Below are 12,821 nucleotides of genomic sequence, written 5' to 3'. Positions count from 1 at the left end.
CAGACCATATACATGTTCTGTGCCCTGGCCCTCGTCTGTGATGACTACTTCGTCCCCTCCTTGGAGAAGATATGTGAGGTATGAATGTGAGCTTAAGAAGGATACTTTCCAAAAACTACTGGGTGCATTATTTTTTAATTAAATGTCTTAATTGAGCTGGTGCAAAATGTTGGACATCTTTGACCCAGTTTCAATGTTCCCCTTTCCACACTGGACTCAAGACTGTCCCACTGGGAAGTCAGTAAATATTTGAGTAAGTAAATATTTTTCCGTAAGTCTGCAACCCCCCCACAAAAACCCACAGTACAAAGCATTGTGAGGCTTTGCATAAACAAAAGATGGAAGGAGTCACCAAGAAGAGATTTTAAATACACTTAAACCAGTACTGTTTGTGTGTATGCTGTTTGTAATATGATGGCGTGAGGGTGACTTCTAAATATATTGATTTGATTCCATACAACTGTACTGATACACAGGAAGTGAATGAAAAACAAACTTATCTGTCCACAGAAATGTCTTAATTCATATAATGAAAGTGTGTTGTCCCATTCCTCAATAGAGTTTTGAGCCCTCACTCCCTCCTGCACTCAGAGGTGACGTCTTTTTAAAGTCTGTGAGGGTTCGTGGATATTCTGCCTTGGTATTCCTGATGTACTCCTTCTCTTTTTTGTAAACACCTCATATTTGGAATGCCTCAGCAAAAAATCTGTAGTTTGATAACCAATCTTAACTTGAGGTCGACATACTAGCTTTTCCCAGAACTTTGAACCGCACCTCACAGCTGTCTGTAAATCTAAAAATATTTCAAGTGTTTATTGTATTCATGAACACAGTGTAGTTGTAGTTTTTTTTAATTTAGTCAGGTATGGGTATTAATTGGTGTTATGGGTTTACAACACAACACTGTGTATCAAACCTTAAAAATACAGCAAAAAATCTTCCAGTAACGCATACACAATATCAAAATAAATGTACCAAATTTTAAATGAATCTTGCACCAAATAGCAGAAAAAGAAAGGAACTGCTTATGTAAAATCAAAATTTCACCCAATAAAGGGCTTTTTCTCGTCTCCCAGGCTGTCTTCAAGTAACTGACTAACTTCAATGTTTTCCATGTGAATAGTCTTTTGCATTGTATATGTTTAAACAAGTATGGCATGGTCCTCGATAAAAAATACAATAGAAAGCAAAATGACTGACTAATTTTCATATCATTGAGATGGCATATTGGAAAAATCCACTTTTCTTCTTCCAGGCAGCACATATGCAGTCTTTAGTGGATCTTTATGTTCAGCTGAGTGTCAAGGGCTCAAGGTTTAGGCTCTGACTGATATCTTTCTGTTTGTGTCTGGGCTTGGTTTGGATTTTCTATTTGTGATATTTATTGCTTTGTTTCTGTTTTTTTCTCTTCTTCTCTTCTCTCCCAGCGTCTCAATCTCAGCGAGGACGTAGCAGGTGCAACCTTCATGGCCGCCGGCAGCTCGGCTCCTGAGCTCTTCACGTCCATCATAGGTATTCACCGTAACCATTCCTCCCTCTCCTTACCCACTGTTTTATAACCGAACTATATACCGCAATACTGTATTAGCTGCATTAGCGAGGAATCATGCATGGCTTTGCCTTTCAATGCTTTTTTTACCACTTAGACACTTGCAGTAAACAAACATGTTTTCAATATACTAAATCACATTAAAGTCATCTTATCTAAGAACTAGGGATGCACCAATACCGGTCCAATACTGTACTCATATACCTGTAAAACATGTACTTGTTAAACTTGTTAAAAATAAAAAATTGTGAAACTACTCTGATTACCTCCTCACTCAGAACTGGAGTTACATCCAGGTAACTACTATTTCTATGTCATACATGCGCTGCCTTCTATTGGTAAAGGTTGTTGGGGATGAGATATACTCTCATCTGGGCCTGAGCCAACATTAGTCCGAACACAGCCACAGCCTGAGGGTCTCGCACCAGACTGCAAAAAGCCAACGATAGCTGGATGCTATCAAGAAACACCTCAGTCTGTTCCAGGTGAGGTCCCCCCAGACCGTGCACCAAGCACCAAATGAGACACAATCCAGCAGTCATGTCCCTGAGATATGACTGCACAAAGGTTGAAGTGGAGGACCAGGAGGCGACCAAACAGATGTCCTTCACTGAGACACCCCCAAAAATGCTCCTGGTGGAGTGAGCCCTCAGACCTGCAGGGGGGAGGGTGGCTCTTGGCTGATGCCACTGCTAAGAGGAGTGCTGTCTTGAGTGACTGTACTTTTAGGTCCGCCTGACCCAGAGGCTCAAAAGGCGGACCTGCTAGACCATCCAGCACCATTTGAAGGTCCCATTGAGGACTCAGCCTGCAGGCCTCCCACAGGAAGCGCTTCACCAGTGGATGGCTCCTGGCCATGAAATGGTCCAAGCTGTCATGGCCCACCATAATCGCTGCTGCAAACACCCCCAAAGTGGATGCCACATGACCACCATTGAATAAGCCCTGTGGGAAATCTAGAGGGGGCACGAATTCAGATCAAGGTTCTTGGCCTCGCACCAGTCCATAAATACCCACCATCATGCCATGTAAACCGTAGCAGTGGACAGGGCATGTGCCTTCTGATTCATAGAGACCACCATGGGAGACCCAAGCTGCTCAGTCTCACTCTCTCAACCTCCAGACCCTGAGGCTCTCATTTTCATTACTAAAGAATTGTTTTTTTTTATTATCTTTTAAAAAAGAATAAATCCAGAACAGGGTTAGAATAGATATATATTTTAAAGATGACAAAAGCAATAGTAATGTTTCCATCAGCAAAGTCACTATATAAATCCAATAATATCTCACTAGAAAGAAATAAAAAATGTCAGTAAAATGAATCGTATTCCTGACATCAAAACACTGAGTGAAGTTTTGAAAGAATGAAGTTAGTTACAAACTAAACTAAACACAAACAGACAAATAAACCAGAGGAGAGGACAGAAAAGGTAGAGTGACCATAAATGACAGCAAAACACGGTTGAGACTCAGCATAGTTTCCCCCTGTCTACAGAAAAAGTATGGCACGTTTAGCAGAGCAGCCATATCTATGAGAACAGCATCAGCGAGTGTTCTGTGTGTCTACACAGGAGGCGTTCAGGTACAGTGTTGAGCATAGTTACCCATGTTTTGGAAGTGCTCAGAGCCCGATACACAAATTTGACTGTAGTTACGTGTGTAAAACGGAGGAAAATAGACTTGACAGCTCTGTGAAAAAACATAGGAAAACCCTGAAGTCTGATGATAAAATTCTGAAAATGTGCATTCGAATGTAGCACAGAACACCTCAACACCCCCTTTCAAAAATATTGCTTCCAGCTTCCCCCGACGTTCTCTCAACACGGACCCCCCCCCCCCCTCCATGCTACAGTCTCTCATCAAGCAGAAGTGGGCTCTGGGAATATTTTGGTCTGAATCTGAGCTCCGTGGCAATCTCACTGCTCACCAGTGGACACTTCTGGAAAAGACTCTATCTGTTCTGGCTCTTTGAGGAGTTAACCTGAGCTCCTCTAATGCTTTGGCATCAGATGTGATTGCTGCTGTGATCGTGCTTCAGAGACTTTTGACCAAAGAAACAGACGAGGACCATGGCATCAAAACAATGGAGGGAACCTTAGCTGCAGCCATCAAGAGACGCTTGACTGACACAAAAACCCCACTCTACTGCATTGCAACTGTAACGATCCCAGGTAAAGTATGCCTATGTGTGTGTGTGTGTGTGTGTATGTGTGTGCTGAGCATGTGAGAAAGAGAGAGAGAATGATGAAAACAAAACTTTGTCATTATGACCGACATAAAACTTTTTCCTATTTACTGTTATATAATCAATTTACTTTATTAAGTGATTTGAAGGCAATATACTGACATTCATTTTGACAATTTCAGGCTAGCTCATCTGTTACCAGCAGTGTCTGGAGAAGAGGCAGACATACAAGAGGATCTGGGGGAACCACTTGCCACAAAACCTACGCAAGGGCCAGGCCAGCAGCAATTTGGACAGTGTGTTTGATAAGATAGCAGATAGAGATATACCTTGGAGAGACCACAACTTTTCCAGAAGACAACCCACTGCAGTACTCGGGGGTTAACAAAGTGCAGTTTCCCACTCAGGCCCAAATGCCATGCAATATACCTCTCAGCACCATGCAGTAGTGTGGAAAGTGAAAGGCTGTTTAGCTCAGTGTCATATATTGTAGATGAAAACAGAAACAGGCTCACAGCTGATAATGCAGACAAGCTTCTTCTCATCAAAAAAGAACCTGCCTCTCACTTTTCCAAAAAAGGCCTAGTCCTCACAGACAGCACTAACTTATGGTAACATATTATTTCAGTTGTTCTGCTGCAGTTGTATGTTGTGTGGTACTGAAATCCACTGAATGTGTTACATGTTACATTTAAGGGAAATGTGTGGCAGTGCCATGTTTGTTCAGGAAAACACAAAGTTGAATGTTAAAATGTCAGCAACAGCGTCATGTTGTATATTTAATTTGTTACAGTCAGAAAATGAGAAACATCTGATGAAAATAAGCATGTTTTCAAAGTCATTGTTAGAACTGTAATGGTATTATTAAGTACTCATATCGGTACCCGGTATCAGCAAGTACCCGAATGTAAGTACTTGTACTTGTACTTGGTCTGAAAAAAGTGGTATTGGTGCATCCCTAGTAATAACTACTAAAGAATTGCTGATGAGGAGTAAAGGCAATTTGTTTTTTTCTTTTTTTTCTTTGATCATGGCTGCTTATGGCATAGTATATCTGTCTGAACGAACAAGAGAACATCAAAGGCCCGACTGCCACATTACATCACTATCCTCTATATAAAACTCTAATTATACATACAGACTGGGTTTAAGAGACTCAACAATCTTCTTTTTTTATAGCAAAGTAAATGTAGCTTTGGGCTTTATAGATATCATAGATATTTAAATTTTTTCAGCATCAGTAAATACTGTACAGTGACTGTTTTAGCACTGTTTTTTAGTCATTTTTGACCATTTAGTAAAATGTAACCCTGTAATTTTAATAACAGACACATTTCTATGTGGGAACTTGCATTTCTCTGAACAGTAGTGGTTGTGTGTATTAAGGACTGTGTCTGTTTGTGTGTAAGACAGAGAGAGAGAGATCTATGACCAATATGGAGTTATTTACATATGTTTTGACAGTTGTGTGACAGCTGTTTGTCAGCACTGCAGATGCTGTGTTGCAACTGAATATGTCAAGAACTGTGCAACACATCATCTGTGCCTGCTATGGAGCCTTAATGTCTTCTGCTGTGTGTGTTTGTGTGTGTGTGTGTATGTGTATGTTGGCTCATTTTCTCCCCAGGGGTGTTCATCACCAAAGGTGACGTGGGTGTGGGGACCATCGTGGGTTCAGCTGTCTTCAACATCCTCTGCATCATTGGTGTGTGTGGCTTCTTCGCTGGGCAGGTATGATGTCATAGCAGCGTTACACTGCTGCAGTCAAGCCCGCCGCTGACCTGGTGGTATTTTCACAGAGTACAACCGACGGCCTAATGTCACCTTTAAATATTCAGCATTATAAACAGAAAGTGGGAGAGTGAACTCATGCATACGTGCACATGTTGACATAGAAGCATACATGACATGCGCACATTGTTAGTTTATGCGTGAGTCTTATTGCACCAAAGTACATCTGATCCATATGTAAAATACCAGGTATCTCTATATGTTGATTTTATTTTTAATCTTTGTTTCCTAACATGTGCCTGTATTATCTGCCTCTGCAACTATCACATTTTCCTTAATGTTTCAGTGTAGGCAGATTTAATCTCATCTTTCATGTGACTGTCACGTCATATGGAAAATAACAAATAATCAGGATTAATACGTTTCACACCTCAATCATCCTCAGTCCTGAAACACAAAAAAGTGCATAGTGATTATGCTTTATTCTTTTCATTCACATATTTGTTTGTAAAAAAATCAATTTTTTGTTTGTTTGTGTGACTTAACCAGCCACATGTGCAGCATCACATCATTATGAACCTAGGAGACAGTTTGTATCTCTGTTATGCTTTGCATCCTTGGTGTTGTGTATTGTATGAGATACAGAGATAACATAATATAGTGCAGCCTCTCTCTGATGCTATCTGACATGCCAGGGACAGGGCAGGGCCTCACATGGAAATGAGCGGAGTACAAGGATAAGCTCTCTGCTCTGAAAAATATATGCACTTGACTCCAAACAGTGATGCAATCCCAGATTGTGCATTACGCAATCATAGTGAGATAATGAGGGAGAAAGACAGGCAGTGTAACGGGGCTTGGAGGGATGGGTGCAGTAAAATCATCTTCAAGCCCAGCAATTGCACCTCACTACTGTTTATTACCTTTGGCTGGCTGTCCATTGCCGGTTCCATCTACAAAGCACTTTTGTACAATGAGCTACAGTACAAGCAAACATTTTAAAGTTGTTATGCTCTAACTTTGCCCTCTGGCTCTCAGCAGCAAACAATTCCACAGCTGGGAGTGGCACTTTCAAGATGTGACTTCTGACTCTCCACTCTCAGTGTGAGTGTTGTGTGGGAAGACTGAGATGCTAAGCGTTACAGCATTAGTCACAGTGTTGTGGGCTCCTGCATTGTATCTGATTACATAAAGTTGATAAACACACCGGCACCTTCTCTATGTAGGATGGCACCTTGCAGTTTGGCTTTTTCAGTGACTGTGATTCAGTCGGTCAACTTAACAGCTCCTGTGTTTACATCAGTATGCTAATGATGTCAGAGGCGTTTCAGTATAACGGGGCTGCATAAACTCCAGCAAGGCTAAGTATTACTATAAGAGTATGTGAATTGATGCCGTGTACTTATTTTTGTAAGTGTGCTTATCTCTGTTTTTTTTTTCCTTGTAGGCAGTGAAGCTCACTCCATGGGCTCTACTCCGAGATTCAATTTACTACACCTTTTCTATCATAGCCCTCATTGCGGTAAGAGTTTAGAGACATAGAGATACATGGAAACACGATACACATGATCAAATCTTTAGAAATTGCATAGATATGCAGATAAAATGCTATGAAGCCAGCCATTGTTTCACATCAAGCGCACAAAAATAGATAAAGAAAATCACACTAGTATCATGTGAAAGTGTGTCAGTAATCCATAATTTTGCATATTGTGTTCAACATCCTACAAAGGAAACCTCATAAGTGATTGTAAGATAAATAAATGAGATGTAATGAACCAAAAGGTTACACTTTGACCTTTTTCTGGCTGTCTGAGCTCTGGATTGGTCATGCCCCCTGGTGGGGTAGATGCTGAAATGCAGAATTTGACCTTGAATTACTACCTCCCACCTAATGTCCCCTTGTGTCTTCTTTGTCCTGCCTCTTTAGTTCATCTATGATGAGAAGGTTTGCTGGTGCGTAATGATATTTTTCTGTTGCACCCTCAGTTTAAATATATTAGAAATACAAAATGTACGAATTTGACTGACCTTCTGTTCGTGTGTTGATGTCCAGGTGGGAGTCTCTTGTCCTGATTCTCATGTATGCAGTCTATATCCTCATCATGAAGTGAGTACCATCCTGAAGACATTTCTAATGCCTTCAGTTAACTGATTGGTTGCAGTCATTTAAAAGAAGCCGTTGTGCCTCCAACAGTGTTTTGTTCCTTTATCATTGCCAGGTTTAACGGCAGGGCACAGCGCTACTTCGATCGTCGAAAGAAGAGCTCCGTAAATCTGGCCAACGGGTTGACAGGAAGCACTGATCTGGAGGATAATGTCACTTGTGATGCTACTGCAGTCCTGCTCAAGAAAGGTAAGAGAATATGTTCTATTTCACACAGGCTTTGCCCTCTAACAGGGCTCTGTAGGATTTATCTGCACTGAAATATGCATAAATATAAAGGCAGCTGGGGCACCACTCATCTATTTTTATTCAGCTCCATGAGAAGTCAGTCAAGGATGTCTTTATCAAATAAGTTCTGTCCGCCTTGCCCTGGATTGATTCCCACTGCTAATGTTCCACCATGCTGTCTGACTTTTGAGCTTTGTATATGGTGAGACGACAGCAGAACTCCCAGTGCTCCAACTATTTTGAGATCCAAAAACACACCCCTGAACCCCCTTGTTAGTGAAGAACTTCCCCTACATGACGAGCTTCCACCTCCTGGTCCTCCATCCAAACGACTGTCACCCATAATCTTGACAAGTTCTTGTAGTGTGTATAATGAAAGACCCCTCAGGACCACCACAGCATTCATCTTCTTATTGGTCCAGGGGCTACCGCCTTTTTACCTGACTTTGCTAACTGCTGCTCCTAGCAATCGCTTTGTTTCTAGTCTGCACTGAACAGGTTTGGCTAGGGATAACTGGGATGCCAGTAGGATAAGGAACATCCCCTGGGTCCTCAACTGTCTTTGCCACCCAGCACTTCCACAAATTACTCTAGTGTCTGCATCTTGCAGCTGTCCCTCTGTCGTCAAAGTTAGGGAACAATAAGGGGCACAACAACAACAAACAGAGGAGAGCAGTGCAAGATGCTGGCTAAGGCATGTGCACATCCTTCCAGTCTCCAGTCTGCTTCAGCACAGCCTGCTCTCTCAGCTTGCTCTACATCTGGTTCTCTGACTGCCGACCCAGAGAGAACCAGTCTGCTAAACTTGTTCCTCCTCTGCTGAGGAGGCAATGAAGAGAACCAGGGTGGCAGGTGGCAGTTGGTTAGACAGATGGTTGCGGCATCACCATTGGTCTACCAGTAGCCAGCGGGAACCTGGACTGTTGGATGGTTGTTAAAATACCTGTGAGGGAAGTGACCTCTTACATTTCTGTGTGCATGGACACAGTCCCTGACAGGACAGTGGGGTCATACACTAACAAGGATGGTCAGAGGTGTATTGCCTTTTGGATGGAACAGTCACATGAACCCACTACAGCTGACACTGGTGATGTTGGTGCTTCAACAGCTATTGACACTTCGCAAAATGTGTTGATGAGGACCAATTGCCCTATGTCAATTCAGACAGGATGGAGTTCACACTGTACCACTGTTGCAGACTGCAGAGAACCTTCAGAGTCTATGGATTTTGGGGTGCATTTTATGCCTTTATTTGACAGCTGGTAGTTAAGAGGTGACAGGAAACAAGGATGAGAGAGATGCAACAAAGCTCCCCAGCCAGATTCCGGTAAATTGCAGTTTATGGTCAGCATAGTTATACCTAAGTTGCAGGATCAACCAGACCACGGACGTGTGGCCCATTAAGGGCAATGGGGCGCCGCCCCTCCTGCGATTCCAATTGTGAAAAATAGTTTTTGTTATTGTTGTAATATGTGGATAAATTTCAGTTGTTACTCTCACATAAATCATACATACATATGTACAATACAAAAACGTGCAATGATTAATGAAAAAGTGCTGCCCACAATCTGTGTCTGTGCAGAAGGACGTACCTTTCTCCGCATGAGGGCAGTATGTGTGTAATAAGTTCAGCTTTTCCTAGTGGCCCCTAATTGGTTGACACAGCACACATAAAATAACTGGATCTGGGTTTCCGCCCAATTGCTACTTCCCTATTAGATTACATTTACCCCCTGAAGGCAGGCAAAATGTACATGGATGTTGTGGTACTGTGGTGATAATTGTAAAGTGAAGGCAGTTGCTAAGTGGCCACCAATAGATACTTTTTTGCACTTTTAGAAACCGCTAGCCTAGCCACCAGCAGCTGGCTCTATACTACATTTTATGGGGCATGCTCACGGCCAAAATACACAGAGCTGCCTAGGGCCATAGCCCCACCAAGTGGAAAAGCCATGCCACACCACTGACCCAGACACTGAATTTTTACATCTCAGGCCTCGAAAATGCACATATCACATCCCAAAGTGGAAATTCAGTGGACAAATTGAAACTGTATCCTGATATTGCAAACTGGAGAGGTTTGAGAAGGTAGAAATAAAACAATGTGGCACACTGTCCTTTGGCTTTCTCTTCTTCCACAGGACTATCAATGTTGGGGGTGGCCTTAAGAGACAAATTTCAGTGATACATTCCTCTACCATGCAGTAAAAATATTCTATGATTCTTTAGCCCCTGTAAGAACCTGCTTAAGGCCTTTAAGTAAATGTCTCAAGTCATAGTTACTCAAGGCAACTTTCCTGCTTGTTTTGACCTTGTCTGAGAGGGAAAGCGATTTGTACGCCTTTTACTCCACCCAAACTGTAAGCTTCTATCAGGGTTTTATAAAACACAATAAGAGCTACAAACTTTGGACAATACCCCACATTAGCTTACTAGCTAATGTCTCCTTCTTATCTACAAACAAAGACACATCTTGATTCCACATTGGCTGGCTGGATGAGTTACCAAACAAAAAGTGCATTGCTAATGTCAGTTTGCAGGCTATATAGCTAAGTACTTAATCAGCTAAAGCACACTGAACAGCTTAAAAAGTGACCTGCAAATATTGATATCAGTCAGTTTACATGCTAAATGCCACTGCTAACAAAACACTGCCTGTTCTTAGCTTGTAAGCTAGATTTAGTAGCGCAAGTTTGTGTACACTGTGTTTCTTAGCCCCTGCCATCTCAAACACTTACAGGCTTGGAGAGTAAAGGAACAGTTGTGTCTCCAAAGACACTTTTTCTTTCTTTCAATAATAACAAATGTAAAAGCAATAGATTTAAAAATCACTTTGGCATGATGGTTGATTGCAAAAATGGATGACTAAAAGTGATTTCAGCTGGACTAAATAGAAAATAAGTAGGTCCCTGTGAACAGTTAGGGCAGTAGTCACATGAACATTGTGTCTTACATCTCTCTAGCTAACTTCCACTGTAAGCCATCCGTGCTGATGGTAGATGAGCTCCTGTCTGCCTACCCCCACCAGCTGTCTTTCTCCGAGGCTAGCATGAGGATCATGATCACCAGTCATTTCTCACCCAGAACCCGCCTCACCATGGCCTCTCGGATGCTGATCAATGAGGTAAATATGCACTAATATGGTGTGCGACTTAATGTTTAGTTTGTAGTTTTACAGGCTTTGAATTGGAAAAAGTGGAAAGGCACCAAAGCCACTCTCAAGAGAAATATAGTTTTGTTCAGCTATTTTTCAAAAACTCTGCCAAAACCAGAGTCTTAGCAAAAAATACAAACCACATAATCCTGTCTGGTGTCAACAGAGGAAGGAGTGAAATGAATAAATATTCATTTGGATATTATAGCCAACATTTTCTCTCAGACACCTGTCTGCTGCAGATTACAGTCTGGATGTAAATCCAAAATAAACAACCAAATTTAGGCTTTTGAGAAAAAGAGGTGGAAAGAACATTCAATTCTGCTTCAGGCAATTTTCTTTTGATTTGATTATATAAATAAAAACTAAAAACAAACCTAGGTAGTTTGGTGGGACTCAAAATTGGTCTGACACACTGCTGTTGCTATGCTGCACAACAACAATGCAATAATGTCCAAATGTAATAATGTAGTCATAGATGGTCTATAACAATGTCTACACTCACTTCCAGAGACAAAGACTGATCAACACCACTGAGACTCGGGTCAACCGAATCAACAACGGCGACTCTGACTCAGTGGCCAAGGCCCAGGGGAGGCGGGGCTTGGAGAATGGGATGGGCGGGGCTGAGCAGGGCCTCAACGGTAGATGCAGACTTCAGCGACTGGAGTCTGGGAATGAGACAGAGAATGAAAACGAGGACAATGAGAACAACGAGAATGATGAGGAAGGAGAGGGAGAGGATGACAATGGAGGGCCCCTGGTGCCTTTCAAAGCTCCAGGTGCGGCACAGATAAAAGTTTAGAATCAAATGATCATAGTCAATAATGTTTTATGATTAGTGCTATTATTGATTATGTTTATTATTCCTTCCCTTTCTGTCTCCCTACAGCGGGTGCATGTAACAAGCTGAAGTGGCTGACCATGTGGCCGCTGTCCCTGCTTCTGTTCTTCACCGTGCCCAACTGTGCCAAGCGGGGCTGGGAGAGATGGTTCATGGTCTCCTTCTTCACTGCCACCATCTGGATCGCTGGCCTTTCCTACATCATGGTCTGGATGGTCAGTCCAGGGTCTCACTCACAAGCATTCTGAAAGCATACGTAACCTGTAAAGGGTGATAAAATTGCCTCTTCTGAATTAGGAGATTGTGAACTTTTGTGCTTTTACTGTTAAGCTTTAGGAACCGTATGAACATTTTTGGGTGGAGTTGGGGGAGATTTTTCTTCTCCCAGATGTCCCAGATGTATATTTTATTTCAGTCTTTCCTTGAGATTCATTGTAAAAAAAAAAAAAGAAAACGTCAAACATGTAACAGATGGACAACAATCCTGTGTCTGTATCAGGGCTTTATTTTCTTCATAAAATCTTTATAGTTATTGTCGATTGAACATTATCTTTCTAGAGAGTAGCACATTTTCCACTAGCACACAGTGCCTTCCATTTTCACTTTAATCTGCATCATAACAGAAAGCAGAACTACGGTAAAGTTAAAGGTACCCTGTGGAGTTTTTGCCCACTAGTAGAGCTGTGGAGCATTGTTCTTACTAGTGGGTATGTGTTTTATTTGTATTGTGCACAAGCACAAGGTTGCATGTGTGCAAACATGTGGGTACACAAATCCCATCCTGCTTTTGGTTTCAAGCTGTTTTGCTGATCGACACTTAATGACAGTAAAGTGCCATCAAATGTAGCAATGCATGAAAGTGAAGAAGACTGCTACTAAGCAAACACGGATGTAGCAAATGCATGATTTAAAATATGTAATAATCAGCTTTGCAAATGTTTCATGAGTAAAGGGAACTCACTC

General features: G+C 41.9%; 1 protein-coding gene across 2 annotated transcripts in view; it reads left to right on the top strand.

Annotated features, from left to right (window-relative positions):
- The window catches only part of LOC122979243 (sodium/potassium/calcium exchanger 3-like), a 69,725-nt gene that overhangs the window by 45,351 nt on the left and 11,553 nt on the right, over positions 1-12,821 (top strand). For both annotated transcript variants that reach the window (XR_006402825.1, XM_044346550.1), the window contains exons 4-13: positions 4-78; positions 1,428-1,512; positions 5,362-5,465; positions 6,913-6,987; positions 7,396-7,421; positions 7,522-7,575; positions 7,688-7,821; positions 10,824-10,984; positions 11,526-11,796; positions 11,907-12,073. Coding sequence is in view for 1 of the 2 variants with exons in the window: in XM_044346550.1 (XP_044202485.1) it covers positions 4-78; positions 1,428-1,512; positions 5,362-5,465; positions 6,913-6,987; positions 7,396-7,421; positions 7,522-7,575; positions 7,688-7,821; positions 10,824-10,984; positions 11,526-11,796; positions 11,907-12,073 (1,152 nt within the window). In the remaining variant the exon portion in view is untranslated. The remainder of the gene's footprint in view (positions 1-3; positions 79-1,427; positions 1,513-5,361; positions 5,466-6,912; positions 6,988-7,395; positions 7,422-7,521; positions 7,576-7,687; positions 7,822-10,823; positions 10,985-11,525; positions 11,797-11,906; positions 12,074-12,821) is intronic.

Source organism: Thunnus albacares, chromosome 3, assembly GCF_914725855.1.
Source record: "Thunnus albacares chromosome 3, fThuAlb1.1, whole genome shotgun sequence".
NCBI classification, from domain to species: domain Eukaryota; kingdom Metazoa; phylum Chordata; class Actinopteri; order Scombriformes; family Scombridae; genus Thunnus; species Thunnus albacares.
Note: the sequence above shows the minus strand (reverse complement) of the source record. Positions and strands in the feature narration are given on the sequence as shown.